This window comes from Haliotis rubra, unplaced genomic scaffold, assembly GCF_003918875.1.
Source record: "Haliotis rubra isolate DU_JTF1 unplaced genomic scaffold, ASM391887v1 Scf52, whole genome shotgun sequence".
NCBI classification, from domain to species: Eukaryota; Metazoa; Mollusca; class Gastropoda; order Lepetellida; family Haliotidae; genus Haliotis; species Haliotis rubra.
In genome coordinates, this window is record NW_025767213.1 from 3,102,567 (window position 1) to 3,130,187 (window position 27,621).

Sequence of the window (27,621 nt, forward strand, 5' to 3'; positions counted from 1 at the left end):
GTTTGGCAGGTTTCTGTGATGCACCTAATAAAAGCTCTTATTGAATAGAAACAAACATGCTACAGCTATTAGTCATTTTACTTGAAGCACTTTTTACAGAATAAAACACAAAATATAACAAATAGTATCTATTTCTTTAATAATGGCTAGAATAACTGCTACAATACTGTAATTAATATCCAGGCCAAATTTCTTTTCATTAGTTGGATCAGTAATTTACTGGTTTCATTTTCATAATGTGATGGTGGAAAAGAGATTGAATTTTGGTGTTTCTTCACATCATTTCAATAACAGAACAATAAAGTCATCAACCCTGCCACAGACATAGCAAAGGTTGGACTGACAGAACAACTGAACTGTCTCACTCCTATTCAAAAACAACATAATAAAATTAAAAATCAAATAAATGACAATAAAATGCCTCTGTCTTATTGAAGTACTTGACAAGTAACCTCCCCACCAGCCCAACTTAAAAGACGAATTAAAAAGATACAATCCCCTCCACCCCCCAATCCTGGATCCACTTCTGTGAATCTGCAATCCAAACAACTACAAAAGAGTTGGCCTTTATATACGTCAGGAGCAGTAAACCTCTCCATCACATCATTGGCGCAGGCTGATAAGTTCCAGGCAACTGGGATGGGATGGCAGGTAGAGTCACATTTCGGTTGATCAGAGGGCCCATAGTTTGCCCCACAGTTTGCCCCATACCCATACTGCAACAAAGATAATTAAGATTAGGCCACTAGCTACAACACTGTTAGTGATATGTCACACATTGAATTTTGGTCAAATTCTGTATGGCGTCCTACAAGGTGAGTGTTTTACTTGTTTCTTTTTGGTTTAAAGTGCAAAAATGTCTCTTGAAATGTAAGGTAAAATATTCACACAATATTAAGAACATGAATTACTGTATTATCAATGTGTTCCATTGAGAAAAATACCCAATATTTAATTAGAATTATTTAATTCAGAGAATATATTTCGACATGGAAATTGATAATTTCAAATATACCTAAGAAAAATTAACTTCTTACTGCAAAACTGATCATGTCAGTTTGATAGGTAATGTGAAAAAGTAATATTAGATAAATGCTACATTTTACCAGTATAAAAATGACACATATATAACATACTGACATGCTAAATGCTATGTGCATAGAGAGAGAAAAGCATGCTAAGCTTAAGAGCAAGAAGATCTACTTGTCCACTAAGTTATCTACATTAGGTTTAAATCTATCTGACCATTATTACGCTGTAGATATGAAACAAAAACACTTTTCTCTACTTCAAACGGGAAATGGAATCAGATTCAATGAAAATATGACAAGAAGGGTAAATGTGATTTGAAATGGGGGATACTAAATGTGATATTTATTATACGTAAAACCACTGGTATTATTGAGATCATCACAACTGATATTTTCAGATGTTTTTTTCATTTGTTTTTTTCAACAAATTGTCCCAAATGATTCCAATATGGTGAAACTGTTCTATAATTGTCTGACTGACTACCTGTTGTGACAACCTTCTCCTACTTTCTACTATAACTGACACAAAATAACTAGCCGAAGAATTGTGAAAACTCCACAACTGCTTCAAAACTCTTCAGTGTTATGAAAGTAAATACTTACAACTCCACCAGTCTCATTCACACATTGTAAACACGGGTACTGAAAATAGTCAAATTTAAAAAAATAATTTCTTCGACTAGTTTGTTGTGTCAGTTGTGGAATTTAATGTCTTGAAAATAAACAAATGGCTGAGTGACTTACATCTTAAGAAACCTCGGATTCAAATCTGCGTGTTTGCGATGAGACCCATGATTGTTGGGGCACGCCACCCATGGGTGCCCCTATGGGCACCGACTGACCCATTGGCATCATGGGTCCTACTTGCGAGGGCATTGGCGTCATGGTCTGAAATGGCGTGACTGAAGTCACCCCGCCGTAGTTCATGCGGGGACCATAGCTGAAACTGGTAACCACGATCAGTTTACTCTAATGAGATGCAAGCTGGGGGGAAGTTCGCGATAAAATTTCATAAATATCCGAGATTGTAAATCCTATTTAGTTATCTCTAGGGCTGCAATGAATCCACTATCAGGCAAATACAATACATATCGCCAATACCGGGTCACGGGTATGAATACCTTTTCCTGAATACCGTCACTCATCACCAGTTGATGTTATTCTTTAACTTCAGTCAAACGATAACAAAATATAAATTTGGATGATGTTGACTGTGTTAATTTCTCATGACAAGAGTGAGCGAGTGAGTTCAGTTTTACGCTGCACCCAGCAATATTCCAGCTATATGGCGGCGGTCTGTAAATAATCGGATCTTGACCAGACAATCCAGGGATCAACAGCATGAACATCGATCTATGCAATTGGGATACCATGACATGTGTCAATCCAGTAAGCGCCTGACCATCTGATCCCGTTAATCGCCTCTTACGACAAGTATGGGTTATTGAAGATCAACTCTAACCTGTATCTGCACAGGTGTCATGACAAGAACCAGTGACCACATAACTGTCAAATGAATCCTGACTGGCTTGGATATATTCCATTTTGCATGTCTCACTTTGTCTCACAATTCATGCAAAAAACACTCCTTTTTTAAAAAAAATGAATGAATATTTGATTCTAGTGATAGCGAATAATGAACTGAATTAATGAAGGAATCTGGTTCTATTCACCAAATACACAAATGAATTGTAACAGCCCTAGTAATACATTTGGTAGATGTTTCCTGAATATTTCAACCCCAAAAATCAAGTGCAGGATGATGCATTCATGAATCTGTCTTCCTGGTTTTATTTTATTATTAGAAACATTATCATTCGGAATTATTGCCTCAGGAACAGAACCATAATGACATATACAAAATCCTTGAGTGATACCTCAACTTTGAAGTTATTTCTGAGATTTGTAACTGATGATGGTGATGGTGATGATGATGATGATGATAACAGTAATATCTCGTGACACAGTTAACCTTTTATAGCTTCAGATTTACTGACTTGGGTCTTTTGTCATGCATGCAATCATTATCAACAATGTAGGATTACTTTTTACAATTTAATGAGTGCGTGAGTGAGTTGGTTTTAATGCCCCTTTTAACAATATTCCACCTATATTATGACATGTCAAGAAAAGCTTGAGAGAGTGAGTGAGTGAGTTTGGTTTTACGCCGCTTTTAGCAATATTCCAGCAATATCACGGTGGGGGACACTAGAAATGGGCTTCACACATTGTATCCATGTGGGGAATCGAACGTGGGTCTTCGGCGTGGTGAGCGAACACTTTAACCTCCAGGCTACCCCACCGACCCAGAAAAGCTTGAAATACAGCAGATCTTAGATATGTACCAATTGATGAAACCCATCACCACAGGTATGGCGCTGACAAACATAGAACCATACTCAGGAAGAACAAGGATTTTGAGCCCACAATCACAGGTTCCTGGCAGGCCTAGGGGACATAACTCTCCACATCAAATTACATCGCCTTGAACAACTGGGCCAAACATGCCACCACAATTTTAAGCAGAATGAGCTTAAAAAGAACCCTTTGTTTAACTCGTCAAGATTTAAACTTTAAGAAGATTATAATTTTCAAAATAATATGGGTGTCGCAAGTCTTTGTGATGGTTAATAGGGTTAATTCTGTTGGGTATATCAGTACTTCACATCATGTCAGGTCAATGTGGAAGGAAACACCCACACTGAATACTTTAGGGCTGTATCAACATTGACAGATGTTAGGACTAACCATTATATACACCATGGAAAAACATTCACCATGCCACATATGGTTCTATTCTATTTATCCTTTCAAAGATCATTAATAAACATAGAGAATGTTTCTGACAGGTTAGTGAGTGAATGAGTGGTGTTTTCTGCCAGTCAATATAGTCAGCATGCGATTAATGGATTAACAGACTTTGTCCCAGATGATAAAACTGTCAGTAGTTAGTTTAAATCTTTGGCATTTCTTGTCAAAACAAAATCTTCTGTAATATTGACTTGACATGAAAAATATGTAATGTTTAGACTTTTCTGAGCATATTGCTTCCAGAGAAAGGAAGATCACTCACACAATACCAATTGTTTGTATCCACAAATGCTTTTATTAACTCAGGAACAGAATGGACAACACTGTAGGGCAAGAGTAGATGAGTGAGTGAGGCTGGCAGCAAGGAGAGGGCACAGTGCAAGTGGGTGAACTCAGTTAATGGATATCACAGCAATACTGATACGTCAACCTTCAAACCTGATAAACTATGTAATATGTTAACAGCCCACTTTGTTTTAACAATCCAGGTGATTACAGACCTTTGTTGCACTACAGTAAACTATGGTTATAACCATCTCAAAAGGACCACTAATTTCAGTTTAATATAAACGCAATTCGTAATACCCATTTGGGCTAAAATATACACAAAGTGGCCCGGAACCAAACAACAGTTTCTTCTATTTGTCCTCCCTGATAAGCATTAGGAATGACAAGACTTTATGGATGATAAACTTCCTTTTTGTACAATAGCGACATTATAATGTTGTAATATTGTACAATAAAGAAGTCATTCCTTTTACTTACAACTTCTAGAATGCCTCTCAAACAGTTATAAGCATTATGTTATAAACATAGTTTACTGTATATACTTGTTCAGGGACTCTGTATTTTCTTTAATAAATCTTTGCTCAGAAGAATTTAATTTCATTAAATATATTTGAAAATTAAGTTAGAAAGTTGAGGATCATTACCCTTCAAGTGTAATCTAACAGGACTGGTGTTAGAATTATACATGTTTGACTTCCGAGTCCCAGAGAAGAATGGTTTGTCAGGTTATAACACCAATGTGCTAAGTGCGAGGTGATACATGGGTTCAACAATATACATGTCAAATACTTGTAAGGGTTCTATTTAGGACTTGTCTGGACATGACTTGAATCTTTTTAAACAACATTTACAAAAACATAACCAGCCCAAATATCAAGCTATTTCAAGCTATTTCTTTTGGATTTAACTGCTGACATGGTTTGAAATTTTTATAAATCGATTTTACAAATGATTTTTACTGTTTGAAACAGAATCAGATTGCATTAGAAGAGTTTCAGTTTAACATCAGCCAAAATTTGTATCCAAATAGAACCCTGGTTTGAAGCAAATAGGACATATTGACTTACTATTGGTCATAAGGCACCACTTGCTCAACCTCCATATATCTTTGCTGAAACAGAAAGACCAGAATATACACCAGTGTCACGTCTCCTCTTAGTGCTACTGATAGACTAACATCTAGTCTCTGAAATGAACATATTTTACAGAAAAAAGCAATTCCTAAATTATAATAATAAAATACATGTGTAATGAAAAGGATCCCAGAGACTTTCTTCATTTTCAGACTGTGAAAATCTCGACTTGCCAGACCTTCTATACTTGCCTGGACTTTCTTGGGTCTGCATGACCCCTGCTATTCAGACATTAGAAAAAACCATTTTGAAACCTGGCAAAACGTAATCAGTTGTTAACCTTGATATGGCCAAGTGGGGTAGCCTAGTGGTTAAAGCGTTTGCTCGTCACGCTGAAGACCCATATTCAATTCCCCCACATGGGTACAATGTGTGAAGTCCATTTCTGGTGTCCCCTGCCATGATATTGCTGGAATATTGCTAAAAGTGGCGTAAAACCATACTCATTCACTCACTTGATATGCCCAAACTATCTTTGTATCCATTCTCCCTGTCACTATTCTTTCTTTTACGCCAAATCAAATTTAATCTGGCAGATCATCAGGAGATTATTCTCTGGTGTTGACGTTACGTATTTGCATAGTGGTCCATATGAAAGTCGCATTGTACCAATACATAACTGCAACTAACTGTTGATGACATTGCCCACTGTTGATGACTACAGTGTAAGCCCTCTAAACCGGCAGCCCTCCAATCCGGCATGTGCTCAATATTGGCACTAGAATTTGGTCCTGGCAGAAGCTAGTTAATTTATGATCATTTACACAATCCGGCGTCAGTCTACTCTGCATTTCGGCACAGCAAAGACCTCCCAATGGACTGTTTGTACAGTAATTAACGCTCTCTAAACCGGCATCTCAGCTCTCCTGTTGATTGGTTGATGGGCTGAACGTGTATTGACAACACAGTGGATTACCATCGGCATTAGGCTCATTGATGTTGCCTGATAAAAGCAGTATGGTGAGGTAAATTGGTGAGGGACACGTGTCACTTGTATCATAAATTAATTGTCGTGTGAATGAAAACAGTAAATCTGACAAAATTAACACACTGACGCACGAAAGTTTTTCGACTGCTTGCAGTAAAAAAACATGTCCATTCCTGGCCCTATTTTGACAGAGAAAGCTATTCAGTTTGCTTCAGAATTAAATGTCAATGAGTTTAAGGCATCAGATGGCTGGCTGGCACGCTGGAAGACACGATACGACATCAAACAGTTCAAAGTGAGCGTCGAATATGATGACTATCAACACGTTGTTCAGTCGTATTTTACGGCACACGGAAGATCATTCTCAGGTTGAAAAGGGAAAAGTTCTCTAAACCGGTAGCCCTCTGTACCGGCATATTTTGGCGGCCCCAAGGAATGCCGGTTTAGAGAGCTTCCACTGTATATGGACAATTTAACATTGTTCCAACAATGCACTGACTGGGTATAATGTAGAGTGAGTGAGGTTAATTTTTATGCCACTTTTAGCAATATCCCAGTGATATCACAGAGAGGAACACCAGCAATGGGCTTCTCACATTGTACCCATGCAGGGAATTGAAATTGTCTATGGTGTGACGAGCTACGCTTTAACCAGTAGTCTACCCTACTGTACCTGGTAATGTATAGAATAACCTACTCGCAACTCAGAATTACAGAGTGTCTGTTCATTATGAAATGATGATAAAATCCCATAAAAAAGCCCATAAGGTCAGACCAATCTTATTTCTTGTTTTACGGATCCGTCTATCGTACTTTTTCAAGAAAAAGAAAAAAAAAAAGGAAAAAAAAAATTCCTGCTCAAAACAAAAAAAATCCTTATGGAAACTTTAAAACACACACACTCTTTTTCAGATTGTTTTTTGCCCCATAAACATTTAATAAATTGCCAAAAGTAAAATACTTTGAGTATTTAGAAGAATATTACTTTGACTGGTGATTTTATTTTTATTTTTTTTCCCTCCTGCCTTTAGGTTTTCTGAGGACAAAAATCCGTAAAACAAGAAATAAGATTAATCTGGCCTAACATAAAATTTACTGACTTTTGGGGACATATAATCCGTAATTCATCATAACTGATCGGTTATTCTATAAATATGAACCCATGTTATGCACAGCCAAAACAATGAAGTCTGTAAATGCCACTGCAATGTTTGGATACAGAAAGCATACAGTTGACATCAACTGATCTACACGTGATGTTTCTTATGTAAGACTTCATTCGTCACAAAGGGACATTGGGACATTATGGAAATGTGAGACGAGTAGTAATAATAAGAACATGCTTTGACTGTACACACAACTGAATTAAGTGAAGACATTCTCATAACTAAATTGCACAAACATGTGAGAAAGAAAGATATGGTTGAAAGAAATAAGTGGGATTAAACATGCTTGTGAAATATGCTGATTAGTGTGACTGAAGTGCTCCCTTCTTTGACTTGACATGAGTTATCTCCCTTTCAAACATGGCTTTTGATCAGAATTTTCTCATTTGTGATGGTATACACGGACAATAGACTGATGTAATGAAGCTCCTGATTATCGTAAATTGAGTTTCATGCATTCTGAATAAATTTCAAAATTACCGATCACATTAACATTGGTATTTTCTTCCATTAGTACTGGTGACAAAAATTAAAACAATATTTTGATGAAATAGCTGCATTTGCCCTATGATGTTTAAATAACTCAATCAACTTTTTATTGTTTTCAAATCATTATAAGAACTTCATTTTACTGACAATAATAAGATCACTTTATGCTAATTAAAATGAAGTTGTCAACTGCTTGTAGCAGAGACTCCTTATGGATATGGATAAGATTTTTTGCATGTATTTGAATAATCAGCCAAAAGTAACATTTTCAATATGGCTGCAATGGTGGCCATATTGAAAACCAAATTTTGATTCAGATGTGGAATGACTGTACTATAAAAATAGGTGGTAATATAAATAGTCCAATAGTCATGAAATATTGAAAAATTCAAGGCTTCAGTTTTTTATTGTCGAAAACTGAATTTCTTAAAAAAAAAACACCTCCTCTCTCAGTCTACCTTTAAGTTTGTCACAAGTAAAACAAAATTTCTGTACATATTAGACTTTTAATCTAATGTTAAGATTGAAAAACTGTATATGAAAACATAACTGGATTAATCCAAGTAAGGTTCAAGTTCTATGGTTTCTGACAACAGTCAGTGTGACAAAATCTTCAGTCTACTTGAATGTATTTTTAAGTAATACATGAATTAATATCAAATGGCCTCAGAAAAATATATTTTTTAGATTCTCCTGTCACAAACTGAGAAAGTCTAATTTTTTTATTTATTTAAATTTGATGGTATCGATGGCAACAGATTACCATTCATACAAACCACATAAACAATCTTCTTTAAAAATAAATACATCTTGTTATATTGTACACCAAGTGCCAAAATACAAATACATTTTATTAGCATTCCAAGAGTGTATGTCTCCTGAAAAAATATTAGTAAACTCACAGTATACTGTGCTACTGGTGAATCTAAAGTGAATAAGGTGCACTTCTACTTGTCACACATGCAACATGACCAACATATTTCACAAACTATAGGAGTCATACATGATGCAGTGCCCTATCTCACTGTGACAAATGTGAGTGAATGAGATGATTTTAGTGATATCACACAGGATCAGCTTTATGTGGGAAGAAAGCCTATAGTTTACCATTTTGGTGATTGCAAGTACGGTGCTGATATACAAGGGATCATTATCAGGATAAACCCCAAATCATTAGATCCTGGCATGATCAAGGGAGGTAATTCTGCGTCACAAACTATAATTGATTTAGCTTGTACCACTAAATAGACTGGCCTACCTTTACCAATCGTACGTGTAGTTATGGTAACAATTTAACCAAACAGAATATATCCCCCTCCAGGTAGTGGTGTAGAGAAATTAGATAAATAATAAATTATACCAAAAAGAAATAAACAAATAATAATAGTGTAAATGGAATCTCACTGGTAAGACCTAAATCAGGCATTGATCATGAAAAATTCTTGAAAAGACAAAACCACAAAAAGCTGACCTGTTACTGTGTGCGTTCAAGTGCTGTGCAGTGCTGTTCAAATTTCAGGGCTCGATTTAAGAGATGTTAACCTACTTGCACCAGGTGCAACCTAAGATAAAAACCTAGTTGCACCAGCCAAATTCCAGTTGCACTGTTTTTATTGCAATATGTAATGACTGAAATATGGTATTGAATTATTTAGATGTTTTGTTCAGAAGTTTACCCACTTAAAAACTGACTTGCACCTGGTGCAAGTTAGACTTATAACTAGGTTGCACTTTGTAATATTGGGTTGCACCAGTGCATGTAACAAAGCACTAAATCGAGCCCGGAATTTTAAAGTTCAAGACGACATGTAATGTAACATATGTTATATTTGGGGTTACACTTGCTCAGTAAAGTACAGATTCTAGTACTTTTGTTGGGTTGAGTCGCATATGGGATTCAAACCCACGCATTCAGAGGTGTACACAAAGTCCGCAGTCTAGACTACCAGTTGTCCTACTTCCATTTTTGTGGAAGCCATGGTGGCTGAGCGGGTTAGGTGGCTGACATGCTGGTGATTAGGTGCCTGAATCTGAGGGTGTGGGTTCGAATCCCAAATGGGACTCAACCCAACTAAAGCACTAGAATCTGTACTTTACAAAGAAATTGTAATCCCAAATATAACATATGTTACATTTGACCACTCTCTAAATGGCGTTGTATATTCATGACATGTAATGATGAATATAACCTTTGAAGAAAGAATCATGCGCTGCTTGCATCATGTAAGACTGCCCTGTTTTTCTCCCACTTACTTGAGGTTGTTGTACCACCTGTGGTTGCTGTATGATCTGTGGGGGTGGGGCGGCCTGCTGGATGATCTGCGGGGGTGGAGGAGGTGCCTGAGCGATGATCACTTTGGTTGGACTCTCCACAACTTCGTGATGGTGTTCGTGACAGTGCAAATAGTGCTCCTGACGGATTCGCTCAATCTCACGTTGTAGTTCATACATTCTGCGGAGATGTTCTTGTTGCAGTCGACGAATCTCTCGCTCAAGCTCATCTGGAGAATATCATTACATTTTTATGGTTTCACACTGAAATGTGTAATCCTCATTCCATCTTGAATACAAAGTCACTAGTGTCAACTGTTTAACTATCAGTCTGAATGGCGTTCCTATCTGTTCCAACAAGTCCTGTTGACTATACATGTTTTTATGTTTAATGCTGTAGTGAGAAACCAGTCGAGTGAGTGAGTGAGTGAGTGAGTAAAATAGTGAGTGAGTGTGTTATTTTACAACGGCAATATCTTTGCTGCAGTAACAGCAGAAATGGGCTTCACACATTGTACCCATGTGAGGAATTGAACCCGGGTCTTCGGCTTGACGAGCGAACACTTTAACCACTATACTACCCCACAGCCACATATGAAGAACCCACTGTCAACAGTAGAACACAATCAATAAAGGTATCATACCTGGCCATCATATCTAATTATCGGCTTCTTGCTACCAGCATTGATAGCTGGGGACAAATTCTAACCCAGAATTTCCACAGGTATATTATTAGTAAAACAAATGTTATGACCTTAGTGAAAACCCATGGGATTCACAGGTAGGACTGGTTTCCTGCAATGTAAGTAACAGTGTATGAAATAAAGCCCGTCCTTCCGCCCGACACGGTCTAGATTTCTGACGGACGGTCTAAATTTACAGCTAGCCAGCCCGAAGGTCTGGTCAAAATTATAAATAACATGTTCCATACATCTGAGTAAAAAATTAGTTATTTTCTTCTGATTGTCTGGTGTGGTTAAATCCATTTTGGGCTTGTAAGATTTTGAAGTTAACAGCCCTGATGTCTGGCTGGGTTTTTGGCTTATTTCATACACTGACGTAAAGAATAAGATTTGATGAAAATGAACAGGTGACCAGGGTAGGGATTTGGTTGATTATGACTCACTGTGCATGGATTATTGCTCATGCTTACAGTGATTGGTTCATAAAAATATAGTGCTATATTCATGGAACCTTGGTTTCTATGCTTTTCAAGTTTTCAGTAGAATGACACCTTCAACTTCTATCTTGTTGGTGTGCCCTAAGTTTCATTCCAGTGGTTTGCAGGTTTTGATGAGTGAGTTTTCGTCTTAAAGCTGCTTTGAACACTGAGTTTATTTTCAGTGCCTTAAATTCAAATTTTGATACAACTAGACAAAGAATTTTTGTCTAAAATTTCACTACACCTTTATTTTCAGTAGCTTTGGTTACTTTCTATTCCAAGCAAATTCATTTTGAGTGAGTGAGTAGGCTTGACACCACTTTTAGCAACATTCCAGCAATATCACAGTGGAGAGACACCAGAAATGGGTTTCACACATTGTACCCATGGGGGAATCAAACCCGGCGTGATGAGCCGATCACTTTAACCACTCGGCTAACTCACTGGCCCTTGGGAGAGAGTGAGTGAATATAGTTTTATGCTGTTTTTAGCAATATTACAGCAATATCATGGCGGGGGAAACCAGATATGGGCTTCACACATTATACCCATGTGGGGATTCGAACCCGGGTCTGATGAGCGAATGCTTTAACCACTCGGCTACCTCACTGGCAGTAATCTATTTTGAATCATCATGAGATAACATATTTAGTTGACATCACCACTAAGGCTAGTAATTTCAAACTGATAACATGTTTGTTTTCACAGACTGAACTATCAACATAAAACTTGTATTACATTTTTACAGATATTTTTGGACAAGTTTACTCTCACAAAGTGTCATTTACCTGTAAGTGTCATTTACCTATCTCCCACTAAGGAAAAGAACATGAAAAGATAGCTATATATGCACCATACTAAGCCTATTTGATTAACATGTCTCTGTTGTCACAAACACAAAGGCACATCAAGGCTGGTAAGAAACTGGATATCTACCCCACAGTAAATCAGTGTTGATCTGTCAGCTGAATTTACACAAGGATAAGGAAATAGCTGATAGCAGGATTACTTGTGAACCGAACATCATAAAGATGTCAACGTGATATTTTAACACCTTTATCTATACATACACAAATATCCAATAATTTAGATCAATGCCAGTGGACTTAGGAATAAATATGTTGTTGGTTGTTGGAAAAGAAGAACCCTACAATATTTAAACATTTTTTCAAAGTACTGATTCTTTCCATATGTGTTTTGACTATCACTACCATTCAATATTTTTTTATTACTGTCATTTTATCTTACACTGGAGTTAATGTTGTTGTATGCTGAAGCCAGCAATGTTCAAGCTATATCATGATCAGCTGTATGATTGACACTGGAGTTAATGTTGTTGTATGCTGTAGCCAGCAATGTTCAAGCTATATCATGATCGGCTGTATGATTGACACTGGTTCAGGAAACCCAATGGTTGACAGCATGACGTGTAATCAGCCACAAATGGTAACCATGTGATACTCATTGGCAACTCGTATCACCAGCAGTCTGGTAACGGGGAAATATATTGAGGCTTTTTTTTGTACAAAGCTGGTCTGTCTCACAGTCCCTGAACCACATTATTTACCCTACTGCCTCGTCCTCTCTGCAGTGCTAAAGCCCTAAATGAAGCAAGTCTAGATTTCCTCAGGTTCCTGTATCTCTGGTCTGCCGTGGGCTCCTTTTCAATATAAATGGGTTTGTTTGTTACTAAGCGTTACTCTAGTACAAAGCCAACAATGATATGTATGGTGTTGTTTCTTGCTAAGTAACAAAATCATATTCATATTTTGTCATTAACTGAGATGCAAAATGACAGATATGGAAGCCATAACAGTTATCTCTCTCTCTCTCTCTGTTTGTGTGTGTGTGTGTGTGTGTGTGCATGTGTGCGTGTGCACATCTAAATAGCCAGTTGTTTTTCTCAATAGCCAGGGTTGACGTCTGACTTATACATATATACAGCTTTAATCAACTGTGCATCTAATTTGAATGCATTACATAATTAAAAGAGACTGAATTTCATCAGTGATGGCAATATTCAAAACAACTTATTGAAGCTATATTCATTTTCATATAGATATAACACTGGACGCTTAAATGTCCCCTGAATATACAATCCAAAACCATTCACATAATTTTCTCATAAATGTAATGTGATTACTGAATTGAAGCCACAACATTGGTTGAGAAAGGGGGTCACCCCTAGCAACGGGCATAAACAAATCATGTACACCAATCAAACAATAAGCACTATTTTGACACTTTCATAGATCATTTTATGATCCTGAAAATACAATAGCCTGTGTGAGTTACGCATACAAGCCACAGCTAGGTCACAATGGTAGCTACGGGTGTTCCTCAACAAGGCTGTGGAATCTCAAGAGTTCTGATAAATAATTACCCAGTCCTCACCTCAATAGCGTGGTACTTGAGCTAGCAGTGTGGTGATCTTTGAACTTGACTCAGAGAAATAAATTTGTTGTGTAATTCCTCTCATGGTGACTAACATATACAGAATGTGTATTATAATAGATGTTTGTTGGCTGAGTGCAGTAGGTTTAGTGGTGAAGAATGTATGAATATAATTGTTTGCGTATGGTCAACAAACATGGATAGGTCTTAATGCAGTTTGTGTATTTACAAATGGTAATGATTCAAGTCTGGGTGCTGTGCACCTAAAGTAATCATTATGTTTAAAAAAATGCCCTTCACTGTACATTTTCATGTTTAACTTTGTTTTTCAAAGGCTGATAAAAGTGTTCTTGTAAAGGTCACACAAAGGTCAACACCAGACATGGGCTTCACACATTGCACCCATCTGTTTGAACCCAGGTGTTTGAACCCAGGTGTTCAATGTGACGAGCGAACATAGAGCATTGGTCCCAGGGATGCTTGTTTGTGGCAAAGCAGAGAGTAGTCCCAGCTATACTAGGATGGTTGTCTGAGCACAGGTCCACACTGTCCATACTTGTATATGGTTGTTAGTGTGAAAGCTATGCCAGAATGTTTGTCTGGATCAAAGCAGACCACATATCCATGATATACCAGGATGTTTGTCTGGATCAAAGCAGACCACATATCCATGATATACCAGGATGTTTGTCTGGATCAAAGCAGACCACATATCCATGATATACCAGAATGTTTGTCTGGATCAAAGCAGACCACATGTCCATGATATACCAGGATGTTTGTCTGGATCAAAGCAGACCACATATCCATGATATACCAGAATGTTTGTCTGGATCAAAGCAGACCAAATGTCCATGATATACCAGGATGTTTGTCTGGATCAAAGCAGACCACATGTCCATGATATACCAGGATGTTTGTTTGTGGATCAAAGCAGACCACATATCCATGATATACCAGGATGTTTGTCTGGATCAAAGCAGACCACATGTCCATGATATACCAGAATGTTTGTCTGGATCAAAGCAGACTACATGTCCATGTTATAGCAGAATGTTTGTCTGGATCAAAGCAGACTACATGTCCATATTATAGCAGAATGTTTATCTGGATCAAAGCAGACTACATGTCCATGATATACCAGAATGTTTGTCTGGATCAAAGCAGACTACATGTCCATGATATACCAGAATGTTTGTCTGGATCAAAGCAGACCACATGTCCATATTATAGCAGAATGTTTGTCTGGATCAAAGCAGACCACATGTCCATGATATACCAGGATGTTTGTCTGGATCAAAGCAGACCACATGTCCATGTTATAGCAGAATGTTTGTCTGGATCAAAGCAGACCACATATCCATGATATACCAGAATGTTTGTCTGGATCAAAGCAGACCACATGTCCATGATATACCAGAATGTTTGTCTGGATCAAAGCAGACCACATGTCCATGATATACCAGAATGTTTGTCTGGATCAAAGCAGACCACATGTCCATGTTATAGCAGAATGTTTGTCTGGATCAAAGCAGACCACATGTCCATGATATACCAGAATGTTTGTCTGGATCAAAGAAGATGACATGTCCAAAACAAAACACAAGTCCATGATGCCCAAATAGTTGTCTGTCATCACCGCAATTCAATAACAATATGGCTTGACATGATTGTTGAAGCTATATCAACAATGTCAAGCATCATATACCAGTAATGCAAAGACCATCAACAATGCTTTGAATCAATTAGAAATGTTAGTAAGTATTAATACTGATATCAGCTGAGTAAACAATTTTCTATTTTTCTGTATAATTTTTGAGCACTGAATATAGCATGAATAGCACAATGCCAAATATCACCCCATGTAATCACTTTATGATCAAAATATTGGTACAGCATTCTCCAAAGTTCAAAGCATTGTGAATGTAATAGTTGCATTAAGAAATTATTACATAAGCTTAAAATTGTGTAAAAATAACTTTATTTATATTATAAATAAATTATATTTATATTTAAAGGTAGTGTACATTCATGCTGTCCAATACTCAATCATAAACTGATTTTTGTACAGGTTCAAATTTTCATAAGATATGGTAAATATTGTGTTTGTTTCATGATATAATAGAATTGCAAATGCCAAACCCAACTGCCCCAAATTGTAGTATATGAAAACAGAACATTTGAGAAGTTAAAAATGAGAACATGTGTGAATTTCAAAACTGATATATTTAGAGTTTCTTCAATATTTACCATACTTTTACAATTGCAAGGAATAGTGGTAAACAAGCTGGAAACAAGCTGGTATACAATGATATTGAACTTGAACAAGTCAGGTATTAATTGTGAAATAATTTTCTTTTCCTAAGAAAGAATTATCTTAACCTAAGAAGTCACATACTTTTACGAACAAAGTTGAGAGGTTTTTGTCATAAAAGCTAATACAAATTACAATGCATATATTCAGTGCTCACGCATGCTATGTTTGATAACACTACAATTTCAAAGAGAAATTACCTATGTACCAATATTTTTGCCCTATAAACAATTGTTAACATAGAAACAAGGACCTCTTATTCAGACCAACAATAATAATTCACAAGGTGATCACATCCATTGCTCCAAACATAATTTACCATATTTTTGCCAAAATGTACAATATGGCAGCGTGAATATTGTATACACAGATATTGTTTCAAAGGTAGAAAATGTTAGGCAAAGTTCTCAAATCTATGAAGTCAAGCATCTCTAGCACCTAGGTTGCATATACTAGCTACTTTATAAAGTGTTAAGACTAATATCATGTATCTGATGAAATACTATGGTATAGTTAATGGAAAGCAAACTTACTCTGATAGCACAAATATGACCCTGGTAAAATACTGACTAGCACTATATAGAGGCGTTGTGATGTGAGCTTATGGTAAACACATCCTCAACAAGCAAGGCTATTAGAATCCATAAAATTCACGACCCTGAAATAAACACAAGCTTGGAACTTGTTAAAAATGCTATTCAAATTCATATCATTCAATCTTTAGAATCAAAACATTTGCTGAATCATTTAGAACCGTTATTGGCTGAAGAAGAAATAAACATTTCTGAATTGCAGAACTGAAATGGATGAGAAGCTGATAAACTTTGACATGGAATTACTTATCAAAGGTTATCTTATTTTCAGCTTTAAATCAAACTGGAGTGGCATTGTTGATAATGTTTTATGGGGCGGTGGGGTAGCCTAGTGGTTAAAGCGTTCGCTCATCACGCCGAAGGCTCGGGTTCGATTCCCCACATGGGTACAATTTGTGAAGCCCATTTCTGGTGTCCCACGCCATGATATTGCTGGAATACTGCTAAAAACAGCGTAAAACCATACTCAGTCAGTCAGTCAGTGATAATGTTTTAGCAATTCTTGAAACCAATGATAATGATTTTGTAGCAGGGGATTATGTAATCTATGTAACTGAAATGCCTGCTAGTTGAGAAAGCCATACAACATCCAATTAAAGCCTCACTTTCTTGGTATACAAATTACATTCAAGACAGACTAAATACAAAAAATATTTCCAAAAAACATGACAATCCAATATCCAAACAATTCATATAAAGGTAGACATTGCTTTAGACATTCGAACAAGCTGTCGAAATATTTCCTGCCACATTTCAGAGAGGGTCTGTTTAAGGAAATGAAATTTGTTTTAGTTTACATCTATTTTTCATTTGAACTTGCTTTAGGTTAAATCTGTACATCAAGAAATTGGTGTGGCCACACATATTTAGGATAACAATGACTAGAAGAAACTACTATCACAGCATCTGATTCTTGTTACACAGGGAATTAAAAATACAAATATATACAGAATAAGGTATTAAAGTTGGAAATAATTCATATATAATTGGGCTTATCTTCCTAAAATACCATTTTTGTTAGTTCAGGTAAATTGCTGGAACTAGTTACGTGTAAAATTATTTTCTTTGTCTGAGTTTATGCTAGCTCTGAAGTTTCTTTTCTAATCCTGAACCCAAATGAGACATTAAACATTTGTAGATATTTACAATGGTAAAGATGAATGCAAAATGATTTTCAAATTCAGTGCATTGCCAAAGACAAGTGGAATGTATTTTAGGTAAAAAGGACAAATATTTTCTTCAAACAGAAGATATTTGAAAGAAATATCCATTATTTAGACAGTTGTGTACATTTTCAACTTATTGATACAAAAAATGACCAAATGTCACAGAGATCCTGAACAGTTATGCCAGGAGAGTCTGCCCTAGCTGCAGGTGGCTCATCTAACAGTACTGACAGTATGGGCAATATCTGGAAGTGAGGGGGCTGTGGCTATGGGTGTACCGGATGGTATAGTCACCTGAAATAAACACATGTCAAGCAGGGTTACACTAGCTACCTCCAGCAGTATAGCCAAACAGGTCGGGTGTCAATAGCGCAATATACAACAGCAAACAATGAGGCAACTTTGAAATTCATTCATTCCAGAAAGATAGAAAATTGTTTTCTTTTAAATTCATTTTTCCCTCACTGTTTGCCAATAAATCCTAGCTTAGAATTGTTAGGTGGTTAGTAAATTAAACTCATGTTATCGATGAATCATTATGAAATACTCTCCATATCTACAAATTATAAAGTAGAACTATTACTAGGCAAAACATCAATATACATGTACATGAAGTACATGTGATACTTTAGCATTCAAAAGCATTAATAAAAGAAGGCTAATGAAAGGGTATTCTTGAACTATAACCAAATGTTTTCCACAAACAGAGATAACCAATGTCAAACCCTGTGACATATGGCACTACAAGTGACACGTGATGGCACTAAGAGAAATAGGCAACCGTTGATGTGACAGATCCTTGTGGTGCAATAGAGAAGCATATGTAGCAGCATGTCCATCCTGTGACATGAGACATATGGTCTTATGAGTGAAGTGTGATAGTCTTTTGAGTGACAACTGACCTGTGAAGTGACAGTGCACAGTCTCTAAGTGTGCGACAGAGAAGCATATGTCATAGCATGTCAACCCTGTCACATGAGACATATGGTTTTCTGAGTGTCAGGTGATACCTTTTGATTGACAACAGACCTATGAAGTGAAAGTGCAGTCTTTACATGTGCAATAGAGAAGCATATGTCATAGCATGTCAACCCTGTGGAATGTGACATGTTGTCTTATGACTGACAGGTAATGCTATTTTGAGTGAAAGGTGAGCAGCCTGTGAACTGGCAGATTCTACTTGTGCAATAGGGAAGCATATACCATGGCCTGTCATCCTGGACCAAGTGACAATCCAAAGACCCTGAGAAGTGGCAGTGCACAGTCCTCACATGTGCTGTAGCAAAGCATACATCATGGGACAAGGAGAATGACAGATGACATAAATATGTGATGGTGCTCAGATTCCATGCACAACTGCATTAATATCACTTCCACAAGAGCTCAAGAAAGTGGTAGAAATAACCTTGCAGTACTGACATGAATCATCAAAAGATATCACGCTAATTTCTTCCTGACTGACAGGTACTCTGGTCAACATTATTATTTCTTTGTGGATTTCTTTTCTGTTTTGTCTCCTTTCTCAGTTTTGGACTTGGACTTGGATGTATTCTTTCCCTTTCCCTCCTCAGGGGGTGGCTTGTAGGATTTGGAAGGAGGTTTGTAGCTGTCTTGGTCTCGATAGTATGTTGGGTTTGATTCATAAAAGGCAGCCCAAGATGCTCGAGACTCAGCCCTGGATTTGGCTCGAGACTTTGCTCGTTCGTCCAAGTAATCCTGTTCTTGTTGGTTCATGTCAGTGATGAAACGAACAGTTTTCTGACTGGACTCCATCTGTGACTCAGTCAACTTCTTCAACATCTCATTGTGCCTTTGCCTTGCCTTTTCCTTCTCCTCAGCTTTCCTCTCAGCCTCTTCTGCCTCCTCTGCAATCTCAGCTTGCTGGCGAGAGTACTTCTCCCTGAGCTGATGCAGTGATACAGATGCTGACTGTAGCCGAGCAGCAAGGCTGGGATCAGTGGCCATGGGGTCAGGAGCTTGACCAGCAGCTGTGCGGGGGATGACAGGAGGCTGGAACACCGGCTGGGTGGAGGCTGGAGTGCTACCTGTCTGGCCACCTGCTGACCTGTTGCTGAAGCGAGAGATGGCCTGCAGAGCAGTGCCAGCTGCATAAAATCTGGCAGCGAGCTGAGGATTGGTTTTGAAAGGATCTCCAGATTTGTCATCTTTTGTCTCATCTTTTGGTTTGTCTTTCTTTCTGAAACCAAAGTTAAACCGTTTACCTTTTGACTTGTTTTCTTTGTTCTCATCTGAGTTACTCTTTTTGTCTCTGTCAACTGGGATCACTCTTACAGAAGAGTTTTCATTCTGGTACACAGTTGAGTAGGTGTTAGGCTTATCCAAAGGGATATGCTCTCCTCGATACACCAATGTCGGGTTACCAGCAGATGAAGGTGTGTGAGACCATGACTGTGAGATGTAGCGATTTGACAAAGGGTAGCTCTCCACATACCCTCTTGAAGACAAGGGGTATCTATCAATGTTGTGGCTTGATGACAAAGGGTACCTGTAAATGTTGTGACTTGTTAACAAGGGGTCCCTGTCCATGTAGCGACTTGTTAACAAGGGGTCCCTGTCCATGTAGCGACTTGTCAACAAGGGGTCACTCTCAAAGTAGCGACTTTTTAACAAGGGGTCACTGACTAAGTGGCGACTTGTTAACAAGGGGTCACGATCTAAGGTGCGACTTGTTACCAAAGGGCTACTGTCCAGGTAGCGACTTGTTGAGACACTGGTTTGGAAGTCGCTCCGAGACCTGGGGAGTTGGTGGACTTTACTGTACCAACTTTCAGATGGAATCGTACTGGTGAGTGCACCACTTGAGTAGCTACTTCTACCAGCAGTGAATGGTAACAGATTCTGGTATCTGTAGTTTGGTGTGAAGGCAAAGGTTTTGCTCAAACCAGTATGAGGATGTTGATAGGAGAAGTGCTGACCACCTGATAACACAGGCCCAGCAGAGCTCCAGTGAGGCCTCCCATTGACAGAATAAGACCTGTTGGTTGTGTTGCCATCTCTTGGGGTGCGTTGAGTGTAGATGGTATTCACACGGCCGTCTGTACTCCTGAAACTTTGAATCCCCTGTGGAATCACTGGACCAGCATCATCAACTTCTTGACTGGAATACACCTTCATCACTCGCTCCCCGGGTGAGAACCCAGACACTATATTCTCAACCATGCCTCTCTGCTTAGGTTTTTTCCAGATTCGAGGATACACAGAGAAGGGCAAGATAATCTTTGGCTTCTCTGGTTCCTCTTCTTCAACTGTCGTGGTTGTTTTCTTGGAAAACCTCATCATCGACCTGAGTGGACTTCTGTATGTGCTGATGCGACTAATTGGGTAATAATCATCATCATAGTCATGGTAGAGAGGCGACAGGGAAGAATACCCATAGACAGAACCAAAAGGAAAGGTAGCACCTAAACCATAGAGCCCTAAAGAAGTGTGAGGTCTACGCGAGCTGAAAGAAGTCATAGATCTAAGTGCATCATCATCATCACTGTTGTTGAGCAAGGAAAGGTATCTCATGGACGACGATGGTTGTCGGACAAAGCTGCGCAGTCTGCTCCACAGATAGGCACTCCTACCTTCACGATCATCCTTGCGCCGGTTGCGTGCCAACATGTTTTGCTCCTGCAGCAGCATCAACTCTCTCTGCATTCTCTCATTCTCCATCTCTAGGGCCATCATGCTGTGCATGTACTCATTGGTCTTCTTTTCTGGAAGCAATGAAAACAAATACGATTTAGAAGTACTTTACAAAGCAATTATTGTAGTATAATTCATGACTCAAAATGGTAGTCAAAGAAAACTTTAATCCAGAATACTTTTAAGATGTAACTGTAACTCCATTTTACACTCCTACCTTTGACAACCTTTGTTTGTTTGGGAGCATTGCGTAGCTGATCTTCAATAGCCTGCGCTTCTGCCAGCATCTGAGCCAGCTGAGCCAACACCTCGGGATCAGATCCACCATTCTGAATGTATGCCTGTCGGATTGCACTGGAATAACACAGACATGTCCTTCAGGATAGCATCACACACATCACAGACACACTGACTGAGACTCAGAGACAACACTACTAGTACCAGCCAGGATCAGGAGTTACTGACAATCAATGGAAATCACCTCTATCCATGACACAAGGATCATTAGGGGCAGTGGGGTAGCCCAATGGTTAAAGCGTTCGCTCGTCATGCCGATGACCTGGGTTCGATTCCCACATGGGTACAAGGTATGAAGCTTGTGTCCCTGTGTTATTGCTGGAATATTGCTCAATAGCAGCGTAAAACTAAACTCACTCACTCACGATGATCATTGTAAAGAGACTTTGGAGCAAAGATGGACTAAAACTTAAGTAGATACAGTGAAGTATCCAGTGATGATGAGATAGGAATGTACATGCTGCAAATGACTTTGTTAAGGACGTGAGCCATGAATGAAAACAGATGAAAGAAGCAGGCTATGGTCATGGAGTAGGCTGAAATGGGATGGAAGAAGGATGGCACAGACCTACATTGATAACAGAGCAGCATATCCTACCTGATTTCTGCCACCAAGGAGCTTCCATAGTAGATGGGGTATGTGAATTGCTGCTTCTGTTTCTGCTCAAACCTTTCTTCAGCTCTGAAGCAATTATGAACAATTATTAAACATGGTAAGCATCAGTTATTTGATTAAGTCAATAGAAACAACCACTTATCATATCAGTATCAACAAGTAGTCATTACTTTATAGAATTACAGTATCTGCATCTCCATCATATTCCATAAATTTGGATTAGCAAGGCCAACTCGTCTTTTGGATGATGAATTTGCAATATCTGGTGATGAAACAATGAACTATGACTCTTCCCATCACTAGAATAGTGTATGGAACACAATAACACTTATGACAAAATGCAAGAAACTGCAGAAATATAATTAGAGCTCAAGTGACAAAGACAACACAAAAGAATTAGAACTATGAAGAAATAAAGTGGGAACACAAACATGGAAAGAGAGCTAAACACTCACTCCCATCAACGATGAGACAAAATAATGACAATAACTGCCTGAACTGTCAATCTCACATTCTGTATTTTGGATTGTCTCTGTAACTCCTGTATCCAGGCTTAAACTGTCTATTCATATTCATTCCCTTGCATATTAAACATTCATCAGCATAACTGGTCACATCTGGGGGGACACCATTCTGTCCTCTTTTATTAAAAGCCGTTACACATTCTCTCCATGCTGATGCTGGCTGAAACGTCTGTTTCTGGGCACCTTCTGGGTGTGTCATTCCCTTGACAGAACCAGGATTGGTCGACCCAGGTGTATGTTTCACTACAGTCCTATTGTTCATATTTGATTCATGACTGGCCAGGCTTCTGACACATTTCTGTGAGTCCGAGTCATCTGTTCCAGATGTTTTGCCATGCAAAAGCAAGGACATGTCAGATGAGGTCTCTTTCCCCATCCACAATGGTGGAGATGTTTGTATTCCTACTTCAACTCTGGACAGAATCTTTTCATACTTTTCATCTCTTTCCTTCCTCATCATCACATAAAATCTATCCAGCAAGTCTGATGTAAGTTTCTCATTCCGAGACAACATGTTCAAGTCGCTGTAAGAGACAGTTTGCTGAAGAGAATACAGTGAGACCCTATCTATCTGGACAGTACCATTCTCAATGAAATCACTTAGATCAACCACATTAACTGACTTCAGTGGTAGCAAATCACCGATACAAAGTAATATCCTTTGATGCTTTATGATGATGTTGCTAACAAAAATTGTCAGGAAAGATTGTTTTCTCACTAAACAGAGTCCAGATAAACAAGGTTCCACTGTAGATGCCAACAGAAGGAGGCTGGATGAAAGACAAGGAAGTGAAATATGGAGGATAGGATCATACTGTATAGAGTATAGAGTACAAAAGCAACAGTAATCAGTTACTGCTCTCAAGCAAAATTACAGTAATTGCTAAACCATGTCAGATGATCCCTATTTAGCAACATAACTTAACGAAAGTCTTCATTCCACTCACAGATCAAATTACATACATGATATTGATGGGCTGCCTGATGGTACATACATGATATTGATGGGCTGCTGATGGTACATACATGATATTGATGGGCTGCCTGATGGTACATACATGATATTGATATTGATGGTACATACATGATATTGATGGGCTGCCTGATGGACTGCCTGATGTACATACATGATATTGATGGGCTGCCTGATGGTACATACATGATATTGTACATGATGGTACACACATGATATTGATGGGCTGCCTGATGGTACATACATGATATTGATGGGCTGCCTGATGGTACATACATGATATTGATGGGCTGCCTGATGGTACATACATGATATTGATGGGCTGCCTGATGGTACATACATGATATTGATGGGCTGCCTGATGGTACATACATGATATTGATACATGATGATTGATGGGCTGCCTGATGGTACATACATGATATGATGGGCTGCCTGATGGCTGATATTGATGATGGTACATACATGATATTGATGGGCTGCCTGATGGTACATACATGATATTGATGGGCTGCCTGATGGTACATACATGATATTGATGGGCTGCCTGATGGTACATACATGATATTGATGGGCTGCCTGATGGTACATACATGATATTGATGGGCTGCCTGATGGTACATACATGATATTGATGGGCTGCCTGATGGTACATACATGATATTGATGGGCTGCCTGATGGTACATACATGATATTGATGGGCTGCCTGATGGGTACATGGGCTGCCTGATGATATTGATGGGCTGCCTGATGGTACATACACATGATATTGATGGGCTGCCTGATGGTACATACATGATATTGATGGGCTGCCTGATGGTACATACATGATATTGATACTGACATACATGATATTGATGGGCTGCCTGATGGTACATACGATATTGATATTGATGGTACATGATGGTACATTTATGATATTGATGGGCTGCCTGATGGTACATACATGATATTGATGGGCTGCCTGATGGTACATACATGATATTGATATGCCTGATGGGGCTGCCTGATGGTACATACATGATATTGATGGGCTGCCTGATGGTACATACATGATATTGATGGGCTGCCTGATGGTACATTGATGGGCGATGCCTGATGATGATATTGATGGGCTGCCTGATGGTACATACATACATGATATTGATGGGCTGCCTGATGGTACATATTGATGGGCTGCCTGATGGTACATTGATGGGCTGTACCTGATGGTACATGGTACATACATGATATTGATGGGCTGATGGTACCTTGATGGTACATATGGTACATACATGATATTGATGGGCTGCCTGATGGTACATACATGATATTGATGGGCTGCCTGATGGTACATACATGATATTGATGGGCTGCCTGGCATCAGCAAGTTGTCTGCGCAGCTCTTCTAGCAATCTCTGGTTGCGTAACTCTTGTTCTCTTAGTTCATCCAGAAGGGAGTTAGATGGGTCTTCTTCTCTTACTGGTTTTCGTCCAAGCTCTTCTAATCGACGCCGGAGTTCTGTAGGTATGGAAGAAAAGGTTGATACAATACAAGGCACGATTATTGCCAGTTTATATCTAATTCAAATTTGTGATAAATACAAACTATTTTGTGACATATATCTGAAACCTAGAGATGTTGGCTTATCTTGATGATGTTGTATAACCCGTGTGTTCCTTACTTCTATTCAACACTCCACAGCAGAAATAGGAACATTACATGACCACAGGAAAAAAACATCATCTGATTATTACAGTCGCTCCTGAAAGTGTTTCTTTTACCTACTCAATCTTTAAATAACACATCTTTGTAAAGATTTTGAGAGTTACATATTATATGTCACATATAACCTGTAAACACTGTAATAGTACAAGCTTAAACCACAATCATATAGCTGGAATACTGCAGAGTGCCGCATTAAACAATAAACAAAACAAGCTTATGTTTGGCTTGTATTGATACTGATATATGTATATTAATTAACTACTTTCAATTAACATCAACGTTTGTGATAAAATAAAAGGCTCAGAGTGGTATCAATAACTGCCATCACACTAACATTTCATTCCACAAAAATGACTTTTAAATCTTAAATCCAGGATCACAGTTGGGAGACGGCCATCTGTACTAAGCAATCATTGGCCCCCAAATTGACATTGACCCATCAGGTGATTCAAAGTGTTACCAGCTGATCAGTACACACCTTCCCTCTGTCTCTCCAGGTCCTTGTTACGTCCCTGCAACATCTCCATCTGACGGCCATGGCTTGCCGCTAGTTGAGCCAGCTGTGGGTCAGGGTTCCTCCTTGGAACATCACCCTACACAAAACAAAGTACAAAATTAATCTAACGTTAAAATCTGAAAGATTTAAATACCATAGCCGTAAACTCAGGATACCGTTCCATTTCGAACACAGCTCACTCATATTTCTCACTGAAAGACTGAGACGTAAGAATCATAAAACCATGGAACCAGCAAAATAGCAGGTTATTACACTTTAATAAACTAACCAGCAGGTGTAGACACCATGAGGTACTTCCAGCTAGCAGACAATATGTCTGATAGTCATTAAACTATGACTACACTTTGGGAGCAATCTTTTGATTCTACAAACTACTGTCCATCAAAACTGGCATTTGTCAAAAAGGGCCTTAACATAACATTTATTATAAGCTAGTTAAACAAGTACCTATTATTAGAATTGTAACTGAAATGAAGAAACAGTTGTGCTTGCTAAGTAATATACCCCTAATGAAATTCTGGAATAACTCAAACGAAAAGGGATTTTCAGAAACCAAATATCATTACCAGTATGTTACAAGGTGATTTGAAAAATTTACAATTTCATGTTAGTCTCACATCTAACTCACAATAGAATATTGGCATGTGCAAGAATAGGTGAACAGGAATAAGATACCCAGCAAACCCATGTCACACAAAACACCATTCAAACTAATCTGTGATCACAGCAATTACACATGAAACCCCAAACACACTGATTATCTTAAAGCACACAAACACATTAATAGTGAAATTACATGCAATTAGTAAGTGCAGACAAACCACAAGTGGAAATGATGCCAGTCTGCATCAGGTCGTACTGTACAAATGAAAGCTAACAATATTCAACTGTGTACAATAATAGCATTTGTGGCACAGGTTTCAATTTAGAAACAGGTTCTACGCAGTCTGTGTGCGACTTTTGCCACTAATCCCAAAGGCAGAGTCACGTAAAATTCAGTTTGGTCTTGTAAGACCAGCAAATAAAGTAGCCTCGAAAGTACTTGAGCTCAGACTGCCTAAGTGGTACCTGTATAATACTAAACAGCATGATGTTTTAACATTCAAATACATTATGATTAACCTGTTCGTGTAACCAACCACAAATGTAAAATGTCAAACTAGTGCAGGAAACAAAAGTGCCAAAGTTTACTCTTGGTTTACAGATTTGTTTGTAAATACTTGTGGATAGTAGGTGGGAAACAAATACCACAGACATTTCAGGTATCATTTTTGATATTCAAGAAGACATTGTTATATATTGGCATATTGCCACGTGTAAAGTGTTTACAAAGTTGGCCCTTTGGTTTTACTGTATAACATATAACATTCACTATTTTATGCAGTGAAGTTTTCACATTTGATTTTGTACCCAATTTAATTGTTTAGGGTTATGGATCTGTAAACCAATTTTCTTTATAAGTTTCAGGAATGAACAACTATGACAAACAGGAACAGTTTAACACGCTGTGTCATAACATGCACTGTGATCAAGTGCCTCCACTGTGCATCTCTCCACTCCAGCTGGCTGTAGGGCATCACTGACTTAC

The 27,621-nt window shown here is 38.2% G+C and overlaps 1 protein-coding gene across 1 annotated transcript in view; it reads right to left on the reverse strand.

The window, feature by feature from the left end:
- Positions 1-27,621, reverse strand: part of LOC124292531 — a 64,470-nt gene that overhangs the window by 28,938 nt on the left and 7,911 nt on the right. The window contains 7 exon segments of the mRNA XM_046729651.1: positions 5,198-5,241; positions 10,100-10,347; positions 21,337-21,468; positions 21,615-21,751; positions 22,293-22,376; positions 25,147-25,309; positions 25,995-26,109. Of these exon segments, the coding sequence (XP_046585607.1) occupies positions 5,198-5,241; positions 10,100-10,347; positions 21,337-21,468; positions 21,615-21,751; positions 22,293-22,376; positions 25,147-25,309; positions 25,995-26,109 (923 nt within the window).